Below are 26,587 nucleotides of genomic sequence, written 5' to 3' on the forward strand. Positions count from 1 at the left end.
AAAACAGACTTAGTCTCAGAGTTCATGAAGTAGTACAATAAGCACATCATTGTGTACTTCTCACCAAGTTGGCAAAGTTTTTCAAAGATTTATAATCTGTTTTGCAGAGGATGCTGGGAAGGAGATACTCTGGTCAGCTGTGGGGGAAGATAGAAATGAATGCAGTCATTTGTGGGCAGGGCAGTTAAAATGCTTGGAAACTTTACTCTAGAACTTTAATTTCTAATAATTTGCCTTAGAGCTCTAACAGCTGAGGTTCCCAGTCCGTTTGACCTTGAGAACCCCTTACGCTCTCAGAGACTGAGTACCTTGAAAGCTTTTGTTTATGTGGATAATATCTTATATATAATATTTACCACTTAGAAATTGAAATTGAGAAATGTTTAAAATATTTATGGATTAATTTTTTAAATAACACTTACCATGAATACTATTTTAATAAACTATTTCAAAACAAATAGTGAAATTGTAGCGTTGCTTTACATTTCTGCAAGTGTTTAATATCTGACGTAAAGAACAGCTGGATTTTCATATCTGTTTTTAGATTCAATCTGTTGTACTATATTGTTTGATTGAAAATATGTGAAGAAAGTCTGGCTTAAGTATGTAGCTAGAAAAAGAAGTATTTTCATATTCTTTCAGACAATTGTGGATATTGATAATGACAACAAAACTCTCCAACCTTTAAACTAATCTCTTAAAGGTTAGTTGCAGTATCAAAGAGTTTGTTCAAGTTTTGTAGAATCCTTTGGTTTAACTTGTACTTTGAATACATCTTTTTTTCATACATTACTTTCTATTTCATTATTTTCATGCAATAACTTCGTGTAATTGGTTACTTTAAAATTTTAGTTCAGTAAGTTATGTAGATCTCCCAAATGTTCATGTATTTTCACTTTTCAAGAAAACAAAGTCAAGAAGAAAGATGTAAGAAAATAAATTAGGGGGAAAAAAATCACATTAATAGTGCCATTGACCTCATCAAATATATCTTTAAGTGGTGGAAAGCCATCAGTTTGTGGTAACCAGTAACAACTTACCAAATTCAGTTTTTCTTGAAAGCTTAAAACGTAGCATTGGCAATAGATAGATTCAGTTGTTTTCCTTGAAGTGCCAGGCTCCCCTTGTCACTTTTGAGCCAGTATCTGCCAAATAGCCTAATCTGGTGAGTCATTTGTTTTAGGTAAAAATGGGGTCCAATTGTGACTGTAGTTTCTCCTCAAGAAATCCATTGTGCTTTAGTACACAAAGGTGTTTTATGTGAGATTCCCATTTTATCATATAGCATATTAAAATGATGTGAACTAAAGAGCTGTGATTTAATAAAAAATGTTACTGTTTTATCAAGTACATGTTTTGTCTTAAATCCCAAAGCAAGAACTGTAGCAAGTGGTTACATATGTGAAGTTAGAGACCTAGAAAGTTTTCTGTCAAAACTGCTCTGCCAAGACATGCAGAGTTTGGAGAATTTTGGGTAGAGGAGGGTTAAAAATTTCTGCTTAGTTTTTGTATCTTTGCAGTAGAAACTTGTTTTTATAATGAAGCCACTGAACATTTTTAATATATAACTAAAATTGTGTAACTTCTATGAGGTATATAATAAGGAATACTCCATTTGGGGGAATTGTGGGGATCTGCATCTGGACAAGCTTCTCATCCTAAAGGGCATTTCTGCTTTGTAGGAATCTGCGACGGATCCGGAAGTGTCAGCGTGGTCGGGAACAGCAGGAAAAGGAAGGAAAGGAAGGAAACAGCAAAAAGACCATGGAGAACGTGGACAGCCTGGATAAGCTGGAGTGTAGATTCAAGCTGAATTCCTACAAGATGGTGTATGTGATCAAGTCGGAGGACTACATGTATCGGAGGACCGCCTTGCTCCGGGCTCATCAGGTGAGAACCAGTGACAGGAATTTTTCCATACACATACCTGGTCTACCCCCGGACACTTCTGATTGTTTCTCTCTCTTTATGAAAGCCTTTTACTGGACTTGAGAATTATTGAGTAAAGAGGCGTGTTAGTTTTAACCGCTAAGGAGCCTGTTAACAAAGTACCACAGACTATGTGACTTAAATAACAGAAATTTATTCTTACATTTTTGAAAGCTAAAAGTCCAAGATTGAAGTCTTGGTAGAGTTGGTTCAAACCCTCTCTGGGCTGTGAAGGAGAATCTGTTTCTGCTTTCCCTAGCCTCTGGTGGTTTGCTAGCAGTCTTTGGTGTTCCTTGGCTTGCTGCAGATTTCTGTTGTCATCTTCACCTCCATGTGTGTGCATCTGTGTCCAAATTCATACACACACCCCCCCCTTAAGAGCAGAATTCGTGTTGGATTGTGGGCCCCCCTACTCCAATATGACTTCATCTTCACTAATTACATTTGCAAGGACTTAATTTCCAAATAAGATGACATTCTGAGATACTGGGAGTTAGGATTTCAATGGATGAATTGGGAGGGGGCGCAATTTAATTCATTAACAGCTAGTGGCGTAGCCGCTCCCAGCATTACATTTTAAGTGTCATTGCTTGTATGATTATATTTTCACATTCAATCTAAATTAGGAAAGCTTCTCGGTGAAATTTTGTGCCAGGCCCAAGGGACCATAGTCAGGAAGTCAAGCACACACGGTAGTGTAGAATGTACTACCAAGGACAGAAATTACAAGTGATCAATGGTTGCCTGCTTTTTTGTTGGAAATGACCCTTTAAAGTCTGAATAGTGACAAACATCCAAGCTGATGAAGACTTGACGATTGGTACTTTCTAGGCAAAGGAAACTATCAAGTTTAAGGCTCAGGGACGAAAGGCCTTGGCATGTCAGAGAAGCTGAAACTATCACTGTGGCTTGAGCCATGGGGAAAGTGGACGTGTGCAGTTGGAAGGGTGACAGAGACCACATTGCACATTACCTAGTCTCGGGCCATAGTTTGGATTTTGTTTGAAGTGCACTGGGACATTGTTGACAAAGATGGCTTGGAGTGCTACGAGGAGAATGGGAGTAGTAAGTGTGGACACAAAGTGTAAGGTAGAAACCACTCAAGACTGCTCTTGTGCAAAGGAGGTGTGATGTGATCGGCACCGCCAGGGTGGCTGTGGGGTTCTAAGAATTAGATTGGAGGTGAAGTTTGGAGATGTAATTGTCAAGGTGGGGTAACAATCAGATGAGGGAGTAGGGGTGAGTAAGAGAAAGAATTAGGATGGTCTCTTGATTTGGGTTTTGTTTTTTTTTTCCTTAGGGGAATGGGAAGTTTAGGGGTATATGTATTAATAGGAAGGGATTCCCAGGTTTGGGGGGATAGATCAGTTACTCTGATTTGAACTGGTAAAGTTTGAAAGGACACACATGTTCACGTGGAAGGTGTTAGATGGGCAGTTTAATGTGCTGCTTTCATGCCGTGTGCTGTATGTCTGCATCTCTGACTCAGACTACACTGGGACCTGGGTGCCATCTAATTCATCTTCATGTCCCTACTCTGTCTGCTACATATTTTGCTGGATGTATAGGTGGGAATGTAAACCTTCACTGAAGAACTGCTGTACCTGGCAATATGCCAGGCAGAGTGGTGTACTACAGGGAAGGGAACTGGGTTTGAAGCCCTTTGTCTTGTTCTGTCTCACCCCGGGGTAGATTGCCATAGTGAGCAAAATGACCAACAGCTGTCATTCATTGTGCTGCTCTCAGTGTACTAGAATCACCTGGGTCGCGGGTTTAAAATGCCAGTTGGCGGAACCAAGGAAGCCTGTGTTTTTCTCAAGTCCTTGGGTGATAATGCATGCTAAAGTTGAGAAGCAGTGAGTTAGTTCTGCCTGGCCCTGTCTTCTCATTTCTTTGCGGACTTCATGGGTTTCTCTGTTGCCTTACAGGCTTTATATTCTTAACCTCATTTATTTCTCATCTTTAAACAGAGGTCCTATTGCCTTTTTTAAAAAACAAACTAGGGATATCAGTTAAGCCCACATCTTTCCTCTGCTACTTTAGGAAAAAATTGGGCATGTGTATTTTTGGTCCTAGTACATGGATGTTTTTCTTTGTTCTGTTTTGCAGTCCCACGAGCGTGTAAGCAAGCGGCTACATCAGAGGTTCCAAGCCTGGGTAGATAAATGGACCAAGGAGCATGTGCCCCGTGAAATGGCAGCGGAGACCAGCAAGTGGCTCATGGGTGAGGGGCTGGAGGGCCTTGTGCCCTGTACCACCACCTGTGACACAGAAACCCTACACTTTGTGAGCATTAACAAGTACCGTGTCAAATACGGCACAGTGTTCAAAGCCCCGTAACTGCCAAGCCAGAGCAGGTGACTTAGGGGTGTGTGTGAGAGCATGTGCACTCACACACACTGAAGAAACAAGGAAGATGCCTTTCAAGCCTCACTGGGCCTCTCTGGGACACGGCCACCTGATTCTGTGTGTGGCTGGTGCAACCTGGCACCAAGTGGGCTACATTTAAGGATCGTGGATACCTTACAAAGCTAGAGCTGGAACTTTTCCCAGGCTTTGAGTATTAGCTTATCCTGAAGGGGAAAGAAGTTCATGCAAGTGCTGAGACATGCAGCTTGCTTGCACACACCAGCAGAGTAAGACTGGAGTCTCCTGGGGCCTGCCCTTCCGTGGGGGAACCAGATGCAGTCCACACCTTGCCTGGATGGGTGTGCATTTACAGACAGACTGGGGAAGGACTTGACTTTCAGATGGATAACTCTGATGCTCACTGCTCCTCTTCTCTCCCCACAAGAGGAGAAAAGAACTGGATTTAATTTGTTTTCCTGGTCACTCGAGCACATCTAGATCCCCATTAGGTTTTACCTGGGACTTACAGCTTGGCTTTGGGATTGATCATCTTGTGGATTTGATTCCTGACGAATCCTTTGCTGCCTACCCTGTACTCTCCTCCGGTTCTCAACCTCAACAAGTTCAAATCAGTCGTTCTTTTTAGCTCCCGTGGAACTGTTTTGTACCTGCTTCTTTACTAGTCTACCCTAGTGCCATCCACCAGCTTTATTCTCACACACACGAAATTTTAACTTGGATTTTTCGTTGCTTTTTTTTTGTAAATAATGTACATACTGTCAATTTTTTATTAAAAAGAAATATGCTTTGATGTGCTAGCATAACTGCTCTAGCTTCTTGTGTACCATAGTACTATGTGGCTTCAGATTTAGTACCTATGAACAGATGTACAAGACATTTATTACACTTTTTACCAAAGGGAGTTACCATTGTAGTACTTTTGTGTAAAACTTGTCTTCCTCCTTGCCCCAACTTTTTTTTTTTTTTTTTTTTTTTTTTGTAAATAAATAAAGCTTGGTTCTTACTTAAGGAATAAATTCTCAACCCAAGTCCCTTGTCTTCACCAGAGAACAATTGTGAAGGAGAGATTTAGGCTTCCGTTCCTTAATCCACAGTACAGATGGGATTTTTGGGGCTAAATAGCAGTCAGTTACATTTGTCCCACATCAAAATATTTATTCCAAATTTAAAAAATAGAACTCTTGATTCTTTTAGTACATTCCCTCCACCTCTCCCCCTCCCCATGTCCCCTTATTTAAGCTATTTGGAAATATTTTATATTTGGGTAAGTTGTTCAGCTTATGTAGCTTGTCTTTCTGTATATTTTTTCTTATTGAAAATGGAGGTTAACAATTTAAATACCAAACCAGTATTTAAAAGCTGTGTATAAGATGTGTGCTATAAAAGGGTTGGGACGAAGAAGATTTGATACACTTCATTAGCAACTGCAAATGGAATATATATTTTTTTAATTCCTTAAATTTAAACTGGTAGATGTGTAAACATGATTAGAATCTTGTACGTGGTTGCCCTGAACACTGAACAAAGCCCCTGCAGTACTGCAACGGAGCCACCATTACTTACGTAGTCATAGTTATAAACTACAGTGTTTTATGCGTTTTTGCTTGGATTGCAATTAAAAATCCTCAATACCAACACCTAAAAGCCATACATTTTCTGGCTTTTATATTTTGAAACACATGTAGACCTCTTTAATTTTAGTTTTTGTTGTGGGGGTACAGAAAACTGAGTCCAGAAGTGCAGGGTGACGACACAAAAAGCCTTGTGCGGAGAGAGTCTGGAGCCCAGCTGGGGCCTGACCTGGGATTAGACTGACACGCACCACTAGGGGGAAGGTCTTCAGCTTTTCCCAGCAGTAACACCTGCCTCCCTGTGCTGGCTCAAGAAAGATGGTGTTGATCTTAATGGTGACAGTTGATGGGGCCTGGGTGGGACAGCCCCGCTGTTGCTGGCCTTCCAGTGTTCCTATTCAGAGCACCAGCCCACCGGTCAGAATAGGGTTCTGGGACCATTCTGGGCAACTACCCCAGCCCCACCAGTACAACCAAAAGAAGGGGGCGCTTCACCTACAGCCAGGGTGGTTACAAGCATCATTTTTATCCCTCGTGCTTTCTGACATTTGGAGCTCCAAGCTCTAAACCCAGCTTGTATTATAGCAAAGTTATCTTTATTTTAAAATCATGTTTGGTATTCCGTGGTCACCTTTTTGTGTGATTTGCATTTGAAATGTTGTAAATTTGGTCAGTATTTTCATTAAAATATCAGGGCTAACGTCGTGTATATATTTTTCTTCCAATGATTTTGTAGAGGAGGCTTCCCGGCAGTCTCGGAAGGGAGGGAAAAGCTGTAAGTGCTGGACTTAGGGTGACAATGAGGATGAAAGTGGAGATGTTTCTGGCGTTACGGTTTCTCCGAGTTCTTCAGTCTGTGGTAAAATTCATTCTTTTAGGGTCTTGAATGCTATGACTGATCTGCCATCTCCAATCAAAACCCCTCCAGTTTCTGGTGACGGGCGACATTTAGCCAAAGGCCAACATGATAGCTGAGGAAGCTGGGGTGACTGGGGCGAAGAGCCCCCCCTGTTTAACACCTGGCCCGCCAGGCAGCTCGCCCGCACACGTCCTTGGGGCCCTGGCTCTGTCTGCATTAAGCAGACACCAATTCCAGAGGTCGAGGCGCCCAGGCCCCGCCGGCGCCGGGAGGCTGCAGCCGGCTTCCGAGGCGCGGGGCCGGGGTCTGCCGCGCCCCAGCCCGCGCGCGCGCCTCGCGGTCTGCGTCTGACCTGGATTTCGGGGCGTCTAGGGGCGCAACTTCTCGCGCTGTCTGCTCAGCGGCCCAACATCAGGACCAAGCGGGGGCCCTGGAAGCGGGGCCCCCGCCCCCCGGCCCAGAGCCGCGGCGTCCGCGCGAGCCCCGGTGCCCCCAGAAAAGCGGCCCGGGCGGGAGGGCGCCCCGCGCGCCGGAACCTTCGCGTCGCAGCCGCGGGGCGAGCCGGCCGCGCCGGGCCCTTCCGGAAGGAGCGGCCATGGCGGCGGCGCCGGCCCTGAAGCACTGGCGCACGACGCTGGAGCGGGTGGAGAAGTTCGTGTCGCCGCTCTACTTCACCGACTGCAACCTCCGCGGCAGGTGCGGGCCGCGCCCGGGGCCCCCGAGGCCGCCGCGGGGCCCGGGGCGCGGGGCTGGGCGGAGCCGGGCGGGCGGTGTCGCGGGGACGCGCGTCCCCCAGCGGCTCCCCCGGGCGGGAAGGGGGGGCGGCCCGCGCGAGCCCACCGGCCCGCCCGCCCAGGCTCTTCGGGGACAGCTGCCCGGTGGCCGCGCTCTCCAGCTTCCTGACGCCCGAGAGGCTCCCCTACCCGGAGGCGGTTCGGCAGCCCTTCCGCCCCGCGCAGGTCGGCGACAGCTTCGGACCCACGTGGGTACCGCCCCGGGAGGAGGGGCCCGGCCCGGACAGCCCCGGGAGGAGGGAGGCCCGCCCCGGCCCGGACAGCCCTGGGAGGAAGGGGGAGAGAGGGCGGAGGGCCCGCCCCGGCCTGGACAGCCCTGGGAGGAAGGGGGAGGGAGGGCGGAGGGCCCGCCCCGGGCGGGACAGCCCCGGAGGAGGGGGGCCCGCCCCGGCCTGGACAGCCCCTGAGGGCAGAGCGGCAGCCTGCGGAGGGCGCGCATCCCTGGTCCCGCAGCCTTAAAGGAGAGAATTTCAACCCACCTCAGACCCCTTCCCCCAGACACTGGATATCAGGAAGCCACCCCTGATTCTTCGCATCTTGCTGCACATTTGCTTGCTCCTTTTATTTGGATCAAAGCCGAATGCCTTGGAGCACTGCAGAAGCCTGAATAAATTTAACCCTCACCGATCCTTAGTCCGAGGAAGTATGTCAGAAGTCAGGGCTTTCACTCCGAGGCCCATCTCAGTGGCTCTCTTGCAGATGGTGGACCTGTTGGTTCCGGGTGGAACTGACCATCCCAGAAGCCTGGGTAGGTCAGGAAGTTCACCTTCGCTGGGAAAGTGATGGAGAAGGCCTGGTGTGGCGTGATGGGGAACCTGTCCAGGTGAGGCGCCCTGCCTGAGGGACAGGTGGAGGCACATTTCAGCCCTGGTCTCTGGAGAAGCCACAGTTTGAGTGACTGCCTGCAGGGTGGTATCAGGATTTTACGATTGGGGAATTTGCTGCTTGGTCACCTGTGCATTTGGTCCCTCCCAGACTGGGAAGTTAAACTGGTGACGCTGGGATCAATCTGCTGCTTGACCACCCCTGCCAGTGATGGGCCATCTTCCCATTCCAGGCTGAAAACAGTTAATAATCAAGTACAATAATAATAAATACAGGTCAATTTATTAACCCTAGTGGTGTCAGGTGCCAGGCTAGTAGCTTTGCAGGCCATATCACTTTTTAGTTTTTAATAAACTAGTTTTTACGATATTATTAGATGCTTATAATACATGTTTAGAGGGCGGACTTTTTAAATTGCTCTAAGTAAACGTTGAAGTCCTCTTCCCCTGAAGTAATGAATCTCCCTACCATTCTAGCCCCAATTCTCCAGGTATAATTATAATCACTATTGTCTTGTTTATGCATCGAACTATATAGGTTTAATTTTTATAGTCCTATGTGGTAGGTCTTTATGCCCATCTACAGATTGAGACTGAGATATATAGAATTCACTTGGTCAGGTTCACACAGTTTCTATTCCAATTGCACTAGAACTCTCAGTCTTGGGTTAGGATTGTTGTTTTTGTGTGGAGGGAAGGCAAGCCCCTTCTCCCCTCATCACCTTCCCCTGCCCTGCCTCCTTCCACTGACCTAGCAGATATCTCGTGAGTGCCTCCTTTGGGCCAGGCTCTATGCTGAGCCCTGGGCGTATAATGGAATGAGGCAAACCTGTCCCTGACTTCATAGAGTTTTCCTTCAGATATTTATTCAGAGACACAGAGGCCACACTCGGGTCTCCTGACCCTTGCTCAGGACCCTGCCCATAAGACCAAGGGCTTTTCTGCTGGTAAATAAGTGCCATTTGGTGATTACAGCTCCAGTTACCCTAAGGGTTGAGACACACAGGTTCCTCATTTGTCAATCCTTACCAGAGGATTGAGGAATCCTTCACTTTGACTCTCCCTCCACCAGGGTTTGACCAAAGAGGGAGAGAAGACCAGCTATGTCATCACTGATAGGCTGGGGGAAGAAGACCTCCGAAGGTGAGTCCTGATGCCCTGGTTCACATGGGCTATGAGGGAGGGGCCACTGGTGGGCAAAAAAGAACTGAGGCCCAGAGTGATCTTAGAAATATCCCTACCTCTCCTGCAGGATCATCCTCACATCTCATAGTTTGTTTCCAAAAAGTAGGATTTTGTTCCTGGTGCTCAAAAAGTGCAAGAAAGTAAATAATTTCATTATCCCACCAGGTAAAGAGGACCAATAATATCAGCATTCATCTCAGGAATTCTTTCAAGTGTAATGTTTACTAGTTGAGATGTATTTGATATCTTACATTCTGATTTCTTTTTTTTTTTAAAGATTTATTTATGCATACAAGAACTGGGGTATAGGCCAGATGTGGGGGGAGGGGAGAGGATTCACCAGAGACAGAGTGGGGAGCAAAATAGGCGGATCTACTGTCTAAGAAGTTTTTAACGGAGTCATTAAAAGAAAAATCAGGGGCCTCCCTGGTGGCACAGGAGTTAAGTCTCAGCGTTATCAAGCTATCGCTAGCCACTGTGGCTTGTGTATGAGTTCCATCCCCAGCCAGGGAGCTGCCCACATGGCCCAGCAGACCTTCCAGGGCTGCCCAGCACTGCTGAAGGGAGCAGCGGTGACTTTTTGCTGAGTAAGGCAAAAAGCAGGGCCCACCATGCCACCCGGGTGCATGGCCTCCCCCATGTTTGTCTGTGGATCTTTGCTTTGAAAGATCAGAGCTGGGAGCTACAAGTTTCTAATATGTGGAAATGGTTCTGAGACTCAGGTAGTTAGTGCTTTATAAAGACAACTTTGGAAGTAAAAGGTTAAAGAGCAATGCAGGTCACACTGTTCCAAACTTGGCTACTTTTTCTTCCTGGACCAGTTTGAACACTCACCAGCAGGACATAGGTTTGACCTGTGACCTTTTCTTTCTTTTTTTTTTTTTTTTTTTGAAGATTTATTTATCTATGCATACAAGAGCGGGGTACAGGCCAGAGATGCAGGGGATGAGAGGACTCACCAGAGACTGAGTGGGGAACAGAACAGGCAGATCTACTGAAGTACACTGCTGAGGGGAGCAGCGGGCGAGACAGGAGAGATCTACTGCGCCATGTATGTCAGCTCCCTGGCCGGGGATCAAACTCATGGTGCAGTGGCTGCTCATAGTGCTGAGACTTAACCTCTTGTACTACAAGGGAGGCCTCTGACCTGGTACTTCTAACACAAGCCTCTCACACACACACACCCCTAAGATACTGTGGGATCCTCCTGGTGATGGATTCTGGAGGTGAATGGGAAGGGGTGAGCCGGATGCCTCCTGGACGCCCCTTTCCAAGGCCCCAGCGTCCTCCATTGGTCTGTGGCTGAGGCTGCCTCCCCACCTTTGTAGCCTGACCCTGTATGTGGAAGTAGCCTGCAATGGGCTCCTGGGGGCCGGGAAGGGAAGCATGATTGCAGCCCCTGACCTCGAGAAGATGTTCCAGGTGAGCCGGGCTGAGCTGGCCGTTTTCCACCGGGATGTCCACAAGCTCCTGGTGGATCTGGAGCTGCTGCTGGGCATGGCCAAGGTACTGACACCCCCCTCCCCCCCATCAAGTCTCTCTAGAGGTGGTTTCTTGGGTAAATTGGGACTCTTAGAAGAAAGAAAATGTTAAGTGTTTTGCCCGCCTGCGTGTTGAGAACGTGTCTCAACACAGGTAAGAGGAGGAGGGGGACAGTACTGAACAGGAAAAGAGGTGGGGAGGTGCTCTGCTTGGAAGATCAGCTGGAGCCTAGTTCTGAGGAGACCCCCCTGCTTGAGAAGGGCATTAAGGGACTGAATCCTGCTGCAGGGCCTTGGAGAGGACAACCAGCGAAGCTTCCAGGCCTTGTACACAGCCAACCAGATTGTGAATGTGTGTGACCCTGCCCGGCCAGAGACCTTCCCTGTGGCCCAAGCCCTGGCATCCAGATTCTTTGGCCAGCATGGAGGTGAAAGTGAACACACACTCCATGCCATAGGGCACTGCCACATTGATACAGGTAGGGCAGCAGCTAGCTGGGCTGGCTGGGGAAGGCATGCATGCCCTTGAAATTCTGGCTGTGGCCCGGAATCACTGCATGATCATCAACAAGTTCTTGCCTTGCTTCTCTTGGACCTCGGTTTTCCCGTCTCTCAAATGGGGCAAGGAAACTGGACTGTGGGCTTGATAGCTGTGGCTTCATTTATTCTTTCAATAAATCTGTTGGTCCCTGTGGCCCTTTGCTAAATAATGGGAGGTAGGATTACAGAGACTGACGATCACAAGTAGGCAGGCACACTTGGTGCTGTGATAAAGGAATATATGGGGACTGGGAAGCTCAGCTGCTTTGGGTATGTTCAAGAGAGGCTTCTTGGAGGAGGTGACCTTTGGAACTGAGTGATAATGAATAAGAGTTTGACAAGAGTGCCCACATCCCTAGAGAGGAGTGATGAAATAATTGAGATGGGGGCTTAAGCATGCTTGGAGGTTTCCTGGGGAGGATCAGGAGTTCAGTTTTGAACCTTATGAATTTGCCTCGTTTGAGGCTTATGGGAAATCCTCATTTTTAACAAGCTCCCCAAGGTACTGATGCTGATGCAGTTGAAGTTTCTGAAATAGAACAAGTTTTTTCAGCTGTGCCCAGGTGTTGGTGGGTTGTGAGCTGGCAAGGAACTGAGTCCTAAAGGCAGGAGAGGTTAGAGGGCCTCACACACTGTGCCGGCTCAGGCAGCTCCATCTTGGGGATCTGTGTCCTCTGTTCTGGGACATCCATCAGCATGTGTGGAGGAAGGGTTAGCTCCTGTTTCCCTTATAGGATCCTCTTGGGGGATCTAGACTTTAGAGCGAGACTGTTCTAGGGCTTGGGGCCTCCATTTCCGGATCTGTAAAATTGTCCTAATAGCGCTGCCCACCTCCTCCATCCTCTAACTTTGCAGGAGTGATTCAAAGCGGCAGCTCAGGAGGGATGCACAGGGCTTTACAGGGAAAGGGCGGGGATAGGAAGAGGGCTAGGCTGGCCCTCTGGAGGCCAGGCTGAGCCTTCAGGGAATCGGAGGTAGGTGAGGGTGGAGGTCTGTGAGAAGCTGGGGACCCTGCTGCTCTCCCTCCAATCTTCACCCCTCCCTTTCTAGCCTGGCTTTGGCCCTTCAAGGAGACTGTGCGGAAATGTGCTCGGAGCTGGGTGACAGTGGTGCAGCTCATGGAGCAGAACCCTGACTTCATCTTTGCCTGCTCCCAGGTCAGACACAGCTGAAGAGGGGCACCTGGAGCTCGCTGTGGTGGAGAGTGAGGCTCTGAGGGCTTCTCTACCAAGAGGCAGAGCTCTTCCCACCCTCAGTCACCCCGTGGGCCTCATACTTGGGCCTGGCTAGGGTCCTCCTCACTCCTGACCCAGCTCTGACTCTGTCTTGTCCACAGGCCCAGCAGCTCGAGTGGGTAAAGAACCACTACCCTGGCCTATATGCCCGCCTCCAGGAGTTTGCCGGCCGTGGGCAGTTTGTGCCTGTGGGGGGCACCTGGGTAGAGATGGTGAGTGCACTCAATACCCCTCAGCCTCAGCCATACCTCCATGCCTTTACTCCTATGGCCCAGGCCCCTCCTTGACTTTGCTACTGACTTTACAATCCTTTCACGCCCCCCACCTCCAGCCCACTTTGTGGCAGCATGTATTAGTCCCTGGAATCCCAAGACCAGGGTCTCCAAAGGAGAGGGCGGTCTCAAGCACTGCAACAGGCTGTTCGCCTAACCCAGTCTTGGGAACCTTCCTTCCCACAGATGGATGGTCCTTGGTGCTGGCTGGAGCCCCTGGGTCAGAGGGCCCTGGCTTCTGGATGGGGTGGGGTCAGCCTGAGCCCCAGCCTGCTCCCCGTTTGGTGCTGAAGGGTCAGCTGCCTCCCTCCCTTCACTGCCAGGATGGAAACCTTCCCAGTGGAGAGGCCATGGTGAGGCAGTTCCTGCTGGGCCAGAACTTCTTTCTGCAGGAGTTTGGGAAGATGTGCTCTGAGGTAGGCTGGGTGCTGCTGCTCCTGCTGGTGGATGGGCAGGAACTGGATCTTGGATGGTGAGGAGCTGGGGCTCTTGGAGCCCTGGTTCCTGTGCCCCAGCGGCTCTTTCACCCCCACAGTTCTGGCTGCCAGACACGTTCGGCTACTCAGCGCAGCTCCCCCAAATCATGCGCAGCTGCGGCATCAAGTACTTCCTGACCCAGAAACTGAGCTGGAACCTGGTGAACTCCTTCCCGGTGAGCAGGCCTGGGGGTCAGGTTCGGAGTGCGCCCGGGCCCTCCTGCCCCATTCACTTTTCCCAGGTTTATTTAGAGTCGTGGGGTGAGCCTGCAGCTTCTGCCCAGGGTGGTTGTCTCCCCTCCAGGTGACACAGCTCTCAGGGGCAGGGGTACGGGCAGCGCCAGGTCTGGCGGGCCAGCGCTGCTCCACCCTGACCCCCCCCCCCCCCCCCGCCTCCAGCACCATACCTTTTTCTGGGAGGGGCTGGACGGCTCCTGTGTGCTGGCCCACTTCCCGCCTGGAGACTCATACGGGATGCAGGGCAGTGTGGAGGAGGTAAGGAGGCACTTGGTGGCTGGAGAGAGCTGGGGGTCCTGTCCCAGGCTGGTGTGTCCTGATCTCTCCCATCTGTTCAGGTGCTGAAGACTGTGACCAACAACCGGGACAAGGGGCGGACCAACCACAGCGCCTTCCTCTTCGGCTTTGGGGATGGGGGTGGTGGCCCCACCCAGACCATGCTGGACCGCTTGAAGCGACTGTGCAATACGGACGGCCTGCCCAGGTCAGCCCTGGCCCGCAGGCAGTCCTGGCCGGAGCCCTTCTTTCTGCTCAAACACTGGGCTCAGTTCCTCCACTGGACCTTGTCCTGCTCCAGTTCTGGATCAGTGGCTTCTCCAGACTTCCAAACTGGGGCTGGATGGGAGAAAAACTAAGGTTGAGAAGAAGCTAAAAGAAGCTCTCTTAGGGTATCCAGTACTGGTTTTCTATGGACAGGCAGCTTTCTGGGACAACTCCTTTCTGTTGGGACTGGGCCTTGTCCACTCAGTGCAGAGAAAGGCTGAGCCATCTGGCCTCCCAAGGCTGGGGGACCCAGATTTCCCATCTTCCTCAGGGTGCAGCTGTCTTCCCCAGAGCGCCTCTTCTCGGCACTGGAGAGTGACTCAGAGCGGCTGTGCACATGGGCCGGGGAGCTCTTCCTGGAGCTGCATAATGGCACCTACACCACTCATGCCCAGGTCAGGTGGAGTCTGAGGAGTCTGCAGAAGGTCAGAGATGGAATTCAGGACAGACGCTAGCCCAACCTGGGGGGATGAGGCTGGTTTCCTCGGAGGAGCTCAAAGCTTAGAAGTCGAGAGCTGAGTGGGTCAGGAGCCTGAAGGAGGCAGGACTGAGCTTCTCTGAGGGAGGAGGGGTCTGGGCTGAGGAGAACAGAGGAAGGTTACCCACAGATGGCTTATCTAGGAGGCCTTACGGAGCCATGAGTTCTGAGCAAGGGAGGTCATGGGAAGGTATCCTAACGCTGGCGCAGTCTCCAGACTGATCCCCCCCACCCTGGGCTCAGATCAAGAAGGGCAACCGAGACTGTGAGCGGATCCTGCACGATGTGGAGTTGCTCAGCAGCCTGGCTCTGACCCGCAGTGCCCAGTTCCTGTACCCAGCAGCCCAGTTGCGGGACCTCTGGAGGTCAGCCACCCACCTGACCTTGCCCCTGCAGCCTTCATTCTTCCCGCCCTCCAGCCTTCCCCACCCCTGCCTGCCCTTTGCTCCTGCAGGCTCCTGCTCTTGAACCAGTTCCATGATGTGGTGACTGGAAGCTGCATCCAGCTGGTGGCAGAGGAAGCTATGGGCCACTATGAAGGTGAGGTTGCCATTCCCGCTGCTCTCTAATACCTGGGGCCAAGCCCAGAGTGCCCCTTGTGGCACACTCGGGTCATCCCACACCCATCGCCCACGCATGACCAGCCAGTCTCTCCTCAGACATCCGTTCCCAGGGCAATGCACTCCTCAGCACTGCAGCCGCAGCCCTGTGTGCTGGGGAGCCGGGTCCCGGAGGCCTCCTCATCGTCAACACGCTGCCGTGGAAGCGCACCGAAGTGCTGGCCTTGCCCAAGCCAGGCGGGGCCCACAGCTTAGGTATGAGCTGGGGACGACTGTCTCTTGTAGCAGGAGGGAGCAAGGCCACACCAGGGGTTGGGGACCTTCCCCTGGGGATCTCTGCCTGGTGTACCCCAGGCTGTGGGGGAGGAGGAGGAGTATCCCCCTCCCTCCCCAGGAGACTCCCAGGAGGTCAAGGAGGCTACACTGATGCCCAGGCCTCATCCCCAGCCCTGGTGACAGTGCCTGGCATGGGCTACGCTCCTGCGCCCACCCCCACCTCCCTGCAGCCCCTGCTACCCCAGCAGCCCGTGTTCGTGGTACAGGAGGTGAGTGCTGGCACACCCTGGGAGGCAGGTGCAGTCTTGGGCTGTCCTACTGGCATGGGGTTTCTGGGCCTGCCAGCCTGGAACCAGTGGTGAGGTGGGGCTAGGGCTGGGAGGAGGGCTGTTGGGAAGAAGCCCCTGCAGACTCACCTCAAGTTCCCCTCCCATCAAGAGTGACGGTTCTGTGACTCTGGACAATGGCATCATCCGGGTGAAACTGGACCCCACTGGCCGACTGACATCCCTGGTGCTGGTGGCTTCTGGCAGGTGCCAGCCCTTCCTAGTCTCTCCCAGTGCTCTGCGAGTGGCCCCCAAGCCCGGTTCCCTCTGTCTTCTGACCAAACATCTGCCCACAGCAGCAGCCGATGACTCTTGGTTGGGACCCGCATGGGGAGCAGGGCAGGCTGCGCTGGGAATCCCTTGTCCCCAGGATCCACTCACCCCGCAGCTCTCCTGTCCCAAGTGGCTGGAGAGACCGAGGTCACACACACCTCCTTGTCCTTCCAGGGAGGCCATTGCCGAGGGCGCTGTGGGGAACCAGTTTGTGCTGTTCGATGACATCCCCCTGTACTGGGACGCGTGGGATGTCATGGACTACCACCTGGAGACGCGGTGCGCGGAGGCCGCTGGAGGCGGGCACGCTTTGGGTCTTCCCCACAAGCCTACCCTGGCTCAGTGCTCCCATCCCTGTCCCACAGGAAGACGGTGCTGGGCCAGGCAGGGACCCTGGCGGTGGGCACTGAGGGTGGTGTGAGGGGCAGCGCCTTGTTCCTGCTGCAGATCAGCCCCAACAGTCGGCTCAGTCAGGAGGTGGTGCTGGATGTTGGCTGCCCTTATGTCCGCTTCCACACGGAGGTAGTGGGGGGCGGGGTGTTGGGCGTCTTCCCTGGGTATGGCTGGTGAGGAGGGGCCAACTCTAGCACCGTGTGTGTCTCCCTCACCTCACACCCCGCCTCAGGTGCACTGGCACGAGTCCCACAAGTTCCTGAAGGTGGAGTTCCCTGCCCGCGTGCGGAGCCCCCAGGCCACCTACGAGGTCCAGTTTGGACATCTGCAGCGACCCACCCACTACAACACCTCTTGGGACTGGGCTCGTTTTGAGGTCTGACGCGGGTGAGGGGTGGTGGTAATGGAATCCTCCCTGGCTGGGGAGAGGCTACTGTGGTGTGGGGTGAGGAGGGGGAGGAAGATCACTACGGTGTGTGCCGGGCATTATGCTAAATGCTTTGTGTTTAGTTTGCTGCCCATGCCCATTCGGTGGGGGAAGTAGTTTTCCCCATTTTGTGGGTGAGAAGCTAAGTAGGGCGGGAGGTGGGCCCGGGTCCTCCTGCAGGGAAAGCTGGAGTTCACGGTCCTGGGGCTTGTTCTCACGCGAGTGTCAGGAGCTCTGGAGCCGAGGGGGTGGGGCCACAGCAGGTCTGGCTCTGTCCTCCAGGTATGGGCCCACCGCTGGATGGATCTGTCAGAGCATGGCTTTGGGCTGGCCCTGCTCAACGACTGCAAGTATGGCTCATCCGTGCAAGGCAACGTCCTCAGCCTCTCGCTGTGCGTGGGGTGTCCTCCGGGGGCTAGCGTGGGGCACCAGTGTTCCTGGGTCTGACCAGGACTCCAGCAGCCCTGCTCATTCTTGGCCTCTCAACTCCAGCTTGCGGGCATCAAAAGCCCCCGATGCCACTGCTGACATGGGACGCCACGAGTTCACCTACGCGCTGATGCCACACAAGGGCGAGTACCAGCTCCCTGCCCCTACCCCTCGGCCCTGCTCTGAGCCTGGATTTCCACAGCAGTCAGTGGGGAACGCACAGCAGCAGCGTGGCACCCCCACCTCCATTTTCCACCCTGTGTCCCTTCCTGCCACACTCAGGCTCCTTCCAAGATGCTGGCGTTATCCAAGCTGCCTACAGCCTCAACTTCCCCTTGTTGGCTCTGCCCGCCCCGGGCCGGGCGCCAGCCACCACCTGGAGTGCCTTCTCGGTGTCCTCACCAGCAGTCGTGCTGGAGACAGTGAAGCAGGCAAGGGGCTTGGGGGCTGCGCCCGGGGTGGCGGCCGATGTCCTGGCTTGGGTCCAGCCCACCCACCACCTGTCTCTCTTCAGGCCGAGACCAGCCCCCAGGGCCGCACGCTGGTGCTGAGGCTCTATGAGGCCCACGGCAGCCATGTGGACTGCTGGCTGCACACATCCCTGCCAGTTCAGGAGGCCTTCCTGTGAGTAGGGTGTGGGGCATGGGTGGTGTGGGGGTCCTGCCCTCTTGGCACCCTCACAGCCCCTCTTCCTTTTCCCTAGCTGCAGCCTTCTGGAGCAGCGTCTCCCTGCTGGCCACCTGCCACTGCAGGACGCCCGCCTGAAGCTCACCTTCACTCCCTTCCAAGTGCGGTCACTCATGCTCATTCTGCAGCCCCCACCCAACTGAGTCCCTGAGGTGGGAGTTTGTTACTGGATTTTGTATTTTGTTCTTCCCCTCAGGAACCAAGGCTGACTCGCCTCTTGCACAATAAATCCTGGCTCAGGAGCCGTACTGGTGGTCCCACTTGCTCCCCTCAGGGCCCCGTGTTGGGCTTCCAGGGAAGACTTTTCCTCCTTGAGGGCAGGCCATATTGAAGGCTATCTGTGTTTGCAGGGGCTGGGCTGCAGCCCCACGAGAGACCTGCAACCACAAGCTGATGACGAGAGTCGAGTTGCAGGCAGAGTGCCTGGGGTTGGGGAGGGCACCAGGAGGGTGGGTTCTGGCTGGCCTGCTAGCGGAGGTTCACTAACTAGTCAGAGCCAAGCTCCAGGGCAGCCACAGGCCCTGAGGGCCCTGCACTGGGGGAGCTGTGGCGCCTGGACCAGCATTTCCACACTTCTTCTGAGGGACTGTCCTGCAGAGGAGACTCTGAGAGCCAGGGCCTTGGGGACAGGATAGGGAGCAGGTGGCCTTGCAGCAGGCCCTCCCAACTTGGCCATCCCAGCCAGTCCGAAAAGGGCCAAGGATTTCAAGCGTATCAGTTTATTTAAAAAAAAAAAAAAATCTTCGCAGGAGCCTTTAAAAATGGGAAAAGTGAGGTACAGTTAAAAACATTGTTATGCAGGGAGCAGCCAGAGCGCCAGGGCCACCCTTCAGTAGATGCTGCGGTGGCAAGGAAGCCTCACGGTCCCCCAACTCCAGAGCAAGGCAGCGGGAGGGGAGGCGGCAAGCTAGGAGAGCCCTTGCTAAGAGGCTAAGGTCCCCCCGGCTCCAAAGATGGGGAGTCAGCCTTGGTCCTTCGGGGCCTGCGGCGACCTGTGAGCAGAGCAGAAGGTGCGGCTCAGACCCAGTCTGCGTACCAACCCCCAGAGCTTCCCTCGCCCCCTTTGTCCACTCAGCCGCCCCACCTGCACGGCCACCCTCCCTCTCCTGCAGGGCCCCAGAGGAGCGTGAGGAGGGAGAGCCTCCAGAAGCTGCTGCTCGCCCCCTCCTCTTCTTCCCTTTTTTGGGGGTTGGCGGGGTTTCTGGATCCTGTTGGAGGCTGGTCTCCTGGGGCTGCTGGGCTGCAGTTTGCCCGCGTGGAAGGGCTTTCCGTGCCCTACGTGTCCTGGAAGGCCCCTTGCTCGGCGCCTGCATGAAGGAGACGTGAGTCTCTGAGGCACTTGGCGGGTCCCGGGTTGGCTAGGACCCACCGTTGTCGCCTTTGTCAAGGTGGCTGCCCTAAAGCCTGATCTGGTAGGTTCAGCCAGGGCCGGAGAGTGCAGGAGTGGGGAGCAGAGCACCTACCTCACTCGTGTCTTCAGGACCCTGCTTCACGCCCTTGGATTTCTTCTTGTAAGACTTGCCCCCTGCAGAACACCGACTTGGGGGCTGGAGGGTATGACGGCCTCAGCCCCCTTTCTGCAGGCTCCCGCTCTCCCGCTTTGGGACCACTCCCAGGGTGGGAGTGATGGACCCTGCAGGCACCAAGTCCTTTCTGCGTGCTTAGCTCATAGCATAAGGAGTAGCTTACCTTTGGGTGCCAGGGGTCCAGGATCCCCCTAAAATGGAATGCGGAGAATTCAACAATCAACCTGGCTTGAGGCAGGGGCACTTTAACCTGGAGAGGCAGAGCTCACACTTGCCCTCTCAGATGTAGCTGCTCCCCTAGGAAGCCTCGCCGCACCCCTCAGGTCCAGCCCACACGCACAGGACGCCCTCTAGCTGGGACCCTGGGACCCAGAAGGGGAGCAGCATAGGACAGGCTATGCTCAGCAACAGTGGCACCCTTGGGGGCCTGCACAGGCCCTGGGAGATCTTAAGGTCTGCTCTGGGGAGAACCCAGCTCCTGCCTGCTGGGACTCGGGTCTGCGCCTGCCTGTGTGAACTGTGGGGCCCAAACCTGGAACCAGATGGTGCGGCCGTGCCGGTCCCGCAGGGAGCTCATGCCCTGCACGCCGTAGCACCGCAGCCAGGCCCGAAAGGCAGCAAAGTCTTCCTCTCCGCTCTCCGGCCCGTAGCCTTTGCCCCCTACGGGACAGAGGAACGGGGCGGAGGTCAGAGGGCAGACTCAGGCTGGGAGGAGGGGGAGCCCGGTCCGACCTGGCCCAGACCTCAGCGGCACAAGCTGATGGACAGAGTCAGGGGGCCATGGCCCTCCCTCCCCCCAGCCGTGACCCAGACTGGCGCCTTTCCCGCGCGGACCCGCGGCTTTTCCATCCTGGAGCGGTGGGGAGGAGCCCTTGCCCGGGCCGGCTCGGGGGCGGCGTGGGAGACGTGGCCGCCGGCAGTGAGGAGGCCCGTCTATTTAGCAACCGCTGGTTGACTAACTTGCATCCTCTGGCGGGCAGCAGGCCCAGAGCGGGCCAGCAGCAGGACGTGCCGAGCACAGTCTGCCGTCTTATCCCCGGGCCTCACCCAGCTGGACCACTTCCTTGGGGACCAAGTGGCACAGCTCCAGCAGGTCCGGATTCTGCAGCTTGACCCTGATCTTCTGGCTTAGGGTCAGCTCCGGGTTCTGGAGGAGGAGCAGGGGCAGAACCTGACTGTCCGCGTGAGGCAGGGCCCCTGGGAGAGCAGCTGCCCCTGGGGAGCAAACCCCTTCTAAGCTGGGGGGGATGCAGACTGCTCATTGCTACTCCCCCATCCCGCCCCCAGCACACGCAAGGCACAGCCGAGAGAGGGCCTCTAGGGCTGAGCTGGAGACCACCTGGCCCATCCCCACGCTTGCCTTTGTGTGCACCACCCCCGCGCGCTCACCAGCCTGCGCTGCTGCAGCGCCTCCAGGACCGTGCGAGCCTTCTCGAATGGGGGTATCCTCAGACTGGTGGGTGGGAAAGGGGGCCGTGCTAAGCAGAGGGGAGTGTGGGCACACTGAGCCCCTGGCCCTTGGACCCGTGGCCGGCCTACTGACCGGAACAGGATCTCTGCCCGCAGGTAGTTGCCAATACCATTGAAGAACCTCTGGTCCAAGAGGGCCTCACAGATGGGCCGGTCAAAGGCCTTGTCTGCCAGGTGTCTTAACACGTTCTCCCTGGAGAGACACCGGGCATGGGAGGCCCGTCCCACCCAGCGGGGGCTGGGGGCTGGGCCGGCAGGAGGCAAGGGGCGTTCCAGTTCGCGCTTCCCAGCCTCACTGCCGCGTTGTCCTCGGGAGCTGCTCTCCTCTCCGTGGCGTGGCGATGGCGCGGGATTTCAGTTTATTACAAAAGGTGGAAAATATCAAAAACGTGTTGGAGGAAAGAGAAGGCTGTGTATGTGGCCGTGTCCATGTCCCCCAAGTCCCCGGCACCCCCCAAGAACAAAGTGATCAAGGTCCTCAGGTGTGCCTGCAGGCTGGCATCCCTGTGAAGGGCTTCTCGTGCGGATCTGAGACCCTCAAGATCTTTGGGGAGGCAGGGACGGGCTCTGTGCAGCAGGTGTAGGGAGGCAGGCTGGGAACACCCCACAAGCCCCTACCCCACTTCCAAGAGCTTCTCACCACCAGAAAGAGGAAATGCATCTTGTTCCTTTGTGGAAAAGACTACAGTGAGACAGGAGATGGGGGCCAGACACAGTTTAGGGGTCAAGGTAAGAGCAGAAGGATAGCCTGGGTAGTCAGATCCCACCTGGCTGCCCAGCTGTAGGGCCAGGAAAAGGTGAAATGCTCACTGTGCTCGAGGCAGCGTAGAGCCAGCCGGCACGGTAAGCCTGGGGCATGGCTCCCCAGCAAAGTGAGGTGCAGCGAAGCCAGACCACACAGCAGCTTTCCGGTGGGGGTGGGGCAGGCGTGAGCTCTTGGGAGTCATGCCTGGGAAGGCCAGGAGCCAGTGCTTTCTGTGCCCCAGGGACACCCCAGGGGGACGACCGAGTCTCCTACGGCCAACCCAGACACCTCTCCCCAAGGGAGGGCTTGCCAAGCCCGCTGCAGGACTTTGCATGCGATTGTCCGCTAGAACGATTCCTAACACCCCCCACCCCGTCCCCAGCGAAGGCCGTCTCTGCTGCTTGTGTTCTTCTGCAGGCTTCTGTCTATTTGAATTTACCTAGTTTGTTTCCCTGTCCTCTCTCCCTACCTGAACTTGGTGCTGTGCCATCAGGGCCCACAGCCATCTGTACCCCCAGCGCCAAATCAGAGCCTGGCACCAATTTCAGAGATTTCCTCTTTAGAGGAAAGTAGTGGCTAACACCTGCCACCTTCTGTGGCCTGCATCATAGCCCAGATGGGCCTTTCACCCCTCCCCCAGGCAGGCCCCAGGACACAGACCAGTGGGCAGGCAGCATGTGGGAGACCACAAAAGCCCTTCCTGCCCCCTAAAGCAGTTCCTTTCTTCTCGGCCTCCTGAGGGTGCTCAGCAGCAGTGTGGGTGTTGGGGGGGCCCAGCTGATGCCGCCTGGCCCTGTGCCCTTGGGCATGCCTATCCACCCTTCTCTTGGTGCCCCCCTCTCTTCTCCCACATCAGTTTTGAGTTTCCATATTCACTTGCTCAGGGGCTGTCCCCAGAGAAGGTTATCGTCCGGCCTGAGAGGAAGGGGCTGAGGCCAGCACGGGGCTAGGACATGCCTCTGGCCAACGAGGCACTGACCCAGTCAGCCCAGAACCCAGGACTGTCCACCATGCCCAGGGCTGGCCCTACCTGAACTGCTCATACTCCAGCAGGACGCATGGCCCTCGGCCTGGCTGCCACTCGCCCCCGACCTCCCAGCGGCCGAAGCGGCGGATGTCCACGAAGCACAGGGCCTGCCGGGGGCCAGGCGGGGCCGTGTGAAAGCGCAGGTGGGCATGGGGGGGCAGCGCATCACTGGGCGCCAGCTGGAAGGAGCCAGACATGCCGAAGCGGAAGACCACGGCCAGGGGTTCCCGCGGGGGCTGCGCGCCCGGCTCGGGGCTCAGCGTCAGGCGCAGCTCTTTGCCCCGGGCTGAGGCGGCGATGCGGTAGGCGCTGCTCTCAAAGGGCACCTCGGGGTTGCGGCTGACCAGGGACTTCTCCACACGCCCGCTGAACACCAGTCCCTCGCAGGCCTGGTTCACAAAGTGGCTGGCCAGGTGCAGCTCCGGGCCCTCGGGCATCCTGCAGGGGGGCGGGGGGTGGGGGAGATGACCCAGGGGGGCCGGTGGGCACCTCGTGAGGGAGGAGAGATGCCTGAGAAGACCCCCGGTCAGCGGGAGTGGACGGGGACATCTGAGGGCCTGGACACCCGGAGAAGCCCAGCGCACCTGAGCGCAGGTGGGGAGGGGGCGCCGAGGCTTCCCCCAGACCTGCAGCTCTTGGAGTAAAGTCAGGCTCCCGCACACCGGCCCTCCCGGCTCCCACCTCCTCCCTGCTGGCCGCCTCTGGCCCCGTCTGGCCGCGGGCGCTGGGCAGAGGCGCTGACCGTCCTATCTCAGGCCCAGCCCCCCGCGCCCCGACACACACACATTTTCTCTTCTCCTGCCAGTCCCGCCACCCGGGGGACCTGATGCCTGCTGCGCCCCCCACGCCCCTCCCGCCCCGCGGGGGAGGCTGTCGGCTCCTCGCCCGCGCCCTCCCCAGCCTGGAGGGGCCTCCTCCCCCGACACTGACCGAGGGGGGCCCTACTCTGCGGGGAGCGGAGCCCGCAAGACACCTCTGGGCGCGCTCAGCCCGGCGGGGAGCCGCCCGGGGGCCGCGACTCCAGGCCGAGGTGCGCCAGCGGGTGCGCGGGCCGGGGCGGGGCGAGCGGCCGGGCCAGGGTGTAGGGGGCGAGGACACCCCGCCCCGGGGTTGCAGCCTCTCCCCTTCGCCCTCTCCCCCGGCCCAGCGCGGAGTCCATTTCCTCCTTCCCCTAGAAGTCGGGGTCGGCCTCCGCCAGGGCTGCCCTGCACCCACCTCTTCCCGCGCCCCGCGCGCCGCCAGGGCCTGCGCCGAGCGCGCAGCTGCTCCGGAGACGGCGGGGTCGGTTCCCGATGCCGCGAGGGGGGCGCCCCGCCCGGCCTGCCCCGCGCCGCGGCCTGTGGGTGCTGAACCCCGGCTCCCTTCAGCCGCCTGCCGGCAAGACGCGCCCTCAGCCCGCGCCCCCCGCGCCTCCCCGCGCCTCCCCGCGCCCCGCGCCGAGGCTTCCTGCCGGACGGGGCGGGGCGGCCGCGAGGGGCACGCCGGGAGCGGGGAGGGCGCCCCGGCGCGGGGAGGGCGCCCCAGCGGAAGCCGCGCGTGCAGGTGCAGAGGCCCCGGGGACCTGCGGCCGGGCCGCGGTTCCGCCGGGTGAGCAGACGCGCCGCGGGCAGGAGGCCGAGCCCGAGCGAACGGCGCGCGGAGGCCGCCCCGGGGCGGGGGCGGGGAGCGGGCTCCGGGGCGCGGGCCGGGCCTCGCGAGGAGCCGGAGGCTGCGCCGGGGGTGCCGGGCGCGGGGCGAGGCCGGGGGGTGCCCCGGAGGCCTCTGTGGGGAGCTCGCCCTTCAGCCCGGGTGTCGTTTGCCCCCACGTACTGCGCTGCTCCCCGACACCTCCCTGATGCCGCCGCGCGCCCCCTAAACACCCCCCCGCCCCCCGAGCCGCGGCGCCCCGTAAACACCCACTGCCAGCAGCCGCGGGCCCCCCCCCCCGGCAGCCGCGACCCCCTCAGGGCTCCCAGACGCCCTTTTCGGTTGCTCCAAGCAGAGTCCAGTCGTGCGGAATTCGTGTCTTGCCGTTTTCTTATTTCTTATTTATACAAGAACCGGGGGACAGGCCAGAGTGCGGGGGTGCGAGGGTCCCCCAGAGGCGGCGCGGGGGGCAGAACGGGCGCATCCCCTGAAGGGCCCCGCTGAGGGGAGCGGGGGGCGGGCGGGGTCCCCTCCTGACGGCGTGGGGCCGTCCGCGCTCCGCTTTTTGGGTCTCATGAACCGCCGAAGCCCGTCCCTGGGGGTGTCCTCTCGCATTCGGGGGCCCCTGGAGCTCTCCTCAGGTGCCGTTAAGTTGTTCTCTCTAGTTTTCCCGATGCCCGGGAAGGGATCGCCAGGCGTGGCTGTGCATTTTCAGGGTCACCTCCTGGGCACACCCCGATCCACTCCCCACTCAGCGGGACCGACACCGGACCTCGCCTGGGAACGGGGCGCTCCTCGCCTCGCGCCCGCCCAGCAGTGTCTGGGGCGCGCCGTGCCTTGGTCCCCGCCTCCAGGGTGGTGGGTGCGCAGGAGGCGTCCCAGGCGCGCGCGACCGTCCCCGCCGAGGGGGTCGCCTCCGTCGCCAGCGCCCGCCGGCCCCGCGGTGCCGCCCTCCGTGAGGCCGAGGCGCCCCCCGGCCACGCTGGTCCTCGTGCCTCCCGCTGCCGGGCGCGGCGGCTCCGGGGGATGCGCCGCGTCTCTCCCCGCGCGGCGGCGGGGCCCTGGGCCCGCCCGCGCTGCTCTCGAGCGCCAGAGCGCCGGGCTTCCCGCCGCGGCCGCGCCTCAGGCGCCCTTGGCGAGCCCTGGCGGGGCCCGCGGAGCTGCGGGGCGGGAAGCGCGGGTGCCCCCCCCACCCCGGCCTCCCGCGTGGGCTGGAATCCTCCACAGCCTCCTGCAGCTCCGCGGCCAGGGCTGCTTGATCGTCCCTAAATACTGATTAAAAATCTCAGCATTTGGCCTCCCCGGTGGCGCAGCGGTTGAGCGCTGGGCTGCGAAGCTGCCCGCAGCCTCTGCAGCGCCGGTTCGATCCCCGGCCGCGGGCGAGGGTCCCAGATGGCGCTGCTCCCCGGCCACCGGAGGAGGGTCCCACATGGCGCGCAGACCTCTCCTGCCGCCCGCGGCTCCCCTCAGCAGTGTCCTTCCGTCCTTCTGCCTGCTCTGCTCCCCGCTCTGGCTCTGGTGAATCCTCTCACCCTCCCGCGCTTCTGACTGTGCCCAGTGCTTGTATAAATAAATAAATCTTAAAAAAAAAATCTCAGTATTTATAAATTTCTGACTCAACAAGCGCAGTAACATCCGACGGTGACAGATGAGGACGGATTAGTTTTGGGGAGAGGTTTTCTTTTACGGCCTCTTTCCTGTGGCAAACTTGGGGGTGTTCTGCCCCCTCCCCTCTCCTCCTGCTTGCGGAGCGCGGCCTGGGGCTGCGCCAACCCGGGCCCCCCCGAGGGCGAGGGGAGGCCCGGGGTGCGCCGCAGCCCGGGGCGACTCCCGGGAGAGGAGCTGACGTGCGTTTGCTGAGAGGAGGGTTTCCTTGCCGCTGTGTGTTTCTTCTCCTGTGGATTACTTTTTAATAACTAGCCGTCCTCATGCCTTAGCTGATCCGGCTCTGGGCGGGCTGCATCTCCGGCCGTGGACGCCCGCCCTGGGCGGCACATCATGAACCCCGCGCCCGGCCTTGGCTGCTGT

At 56.7% G+C, this 26,587-nt stretch overlaps 3 protein-coding genes across 11 annotated transcripts in view; 2 read left to right on the forward strand and 1 right to left on the reverse strand.

Annotated features, from left to right (window-relative positions):
* The window catches only part of SIN3A (SIN3 transcription regulator family member A), a 58,481-nt gene extending 53,170 nt beyond the window's left edge, over nucleotides 1-5,311 (forward strand). For all 5 annotated transcript variants that reach the window (XM_037502069.2, XM_037502068.2, XM_037502071.2 and 2 more), the window contains exons 20-21: nucleotides 1,683-1,890; nucleotides 4,039-5,311. In XM_037502069.2, the coding sequence (XP_037357966.1) occupies nucleotides 1,683-1,890; nucleotides 4,039-4,269 (439 nt within the window). In that variant the 3' untranslated portion in view covers nucleotides 4,270-5,311. The remainder of the gene's footprint in view (nucleotides 1-1,682; nucleotides 1,891-4,038) is intronic.
* Nucleotides 5,312-7,308: 1,997 nt separating this feature from the next.
* MAN2C1 (mannosidase alpha class 2C member 1) lies at nucleotides 7,309-18,487 on the forward strand. Of its 4 annotated transcripts, none has more exons than XM_037502076.2 (26): nucleotides 7,309-7,425; nucleotides 7,586-7,711; nucleotides 8,223-8,346; nucleotides 9,420-9,490; nucleotides 10,861-11,038; nucleotides 11,303-11,492; nucleotides 12,604-12,710; nucleotides 12,890-13,000; nucleotides 13,384-13,476; nucleotides 13,596-13,712; nucleotides 13,936-14,031; nucleotides 14,112-14,257; nucleotides 14,588-14,711; nucleotides 15,038-15,159; nucleotides 15,249-15,334; nucleotides 15,454-15,609; nucleotides 15,789-15,887; nucleotides 16,013-16,163; nucleotides 16,404-16,508; nucleotides 16,595-16,751; nucleotides 16,855-16,998; nucleotides 17,332-17,441; nucleotides 17,542-17,621; nucleotides 17,761-17,909; nucleotides 17,993-18,102; nucleotides 18,182-18,487. In XM_037502076.2, exons 1-26 carry the CDS (start codon nucleotides 7,325-7,327, stop codon nucleotides 18,306-18,308), a joined length of 3,180 nt encoding a protein of 1,059 aa, XP_037357973.1. In that variant the 5' UTR covers nucleotides 7,309-7,324; the 3' UTR covers nucleotides 18,309-18,487. The 4 variants fall into 4 exon arrangements, with proteins under 4 accessions (XP_037357973.1, XP_037357972.1, XP_037357971.1 ...); XM_037502075.2 differs by having other exon boundaries at nucleotides 15,802-15,899; nucleotides 16,069-16,163; nucleotides 18,182-18,485; XM_037502074.2 differs by having other exon boundaries at nucleotides 15,454-15,899; nucleotides 16,069-16,163.
* On the reverse strand, nucleotides 17,714-24,177 carry NEIL1 (nei like DNA glycosylase 1). Of its 2 annotated transcripts, none has more exons than XM_037502077.2 (9): nucleotides 24,149-24,177; nucleotides 22,937-23,371; nucleotides 21,081-21,354; nucleotides 20,739-20,838; nucleotides 20,224-20,351; nucleotides 19,855-19,882; nucleotides 19,629-19,690; nucleotides 19,250-19,472; nucleotides 17,714-19,157 (listed from the first exon to the last, which is right to left on the reverse strand). In XM_037502077.2, exons 2-9 carry the CDS (start codon nucleotides 23,368-23,370, stop codon nucleotides 19,096-19,098), a joined length of 1,311 nt encoding a protein of 436 aa, XP_037357974.1. In that variant the 5' UTR covers nucleotide 23,371; nucleotides 24,149-24,177; the 3' UTR covers nucleotides 17,714-19,095. The 2 variants fall into 2 exon arrangements, with proteins under 2 accessions (XP_037357974.1, XP_054556067.1); XM_054700092.1 differs by lacking the exon at nucleotides 24,149-24,177 and having other exon boundaries at nucleotides 21,081-21,144; nucleotides 21,235-21,354; nucleotides 22,937-23,403.
* Between the last annotated feature and the right edge of the window lie 2,410 nt (nucleotides 24,178-26,587).

Source organism: Talpa occidentalis, unplaced genomic scaffold (genome assembly GCF_014898055.3).
Source record: "Talpa occidentalis isolate TD23 unplaced genomic scaffold, MPIMG_talOcc4v2.1 talOcc4.11, whole genome shotgun sequence".
NCBI lineage: Eukaryota > Metazoa > Chordata > Mammalia > Eulipotyphla > Talpidae > Talpa > Talpa occidentalis.

Bases quoted from the DNA above. Each gene is read 5' to 3' on its own strand.
- MAN2C1 (XM_037502074.2), top strand. From the start codon at position 7,325: ATGGCGGCGGCGCCGGCCCTGAAGCACTGGCGCACGACGCTGGAGCGG. The intron at 14,712-15,037 runs GTCAGGTGGAGT...CCCTGGGCTCAG, and splicing joins CCTACACCACTCATGCCCAG to ATCAAGAAGGGCAACCGAGA. The intron at 17,442-17,541 runs GTGCGTGGGGTG...TCTCAACTCCAG, and splicing joins AACGTCCTCAGCCTCTCGCT to CTTGCGGGCATCAAAAGCCC.
- NEIL1 (XM_037502077.2), bottom strand. From the start codon at position 23,370: ATGCCCGAGGGCCCGGAGCTGCACCTGGCCAGCCACTTTGTGAACCAG. The intron at 21,355-22,936 runs GTAGGGCCAGCC...GTGTCTCTCCAG, and splicing joins CTGGAGTATGAGCAGTTCAG to GGAGAACGTGTTAAGACACC. The intron at 19,883-20,223 runs GTTTGGGCCCCA...ATTCCATTTTAG, and splicing joins GCCGCACCATCTGGTTCCAG to GGGGATCCTGGACCCCTGGC.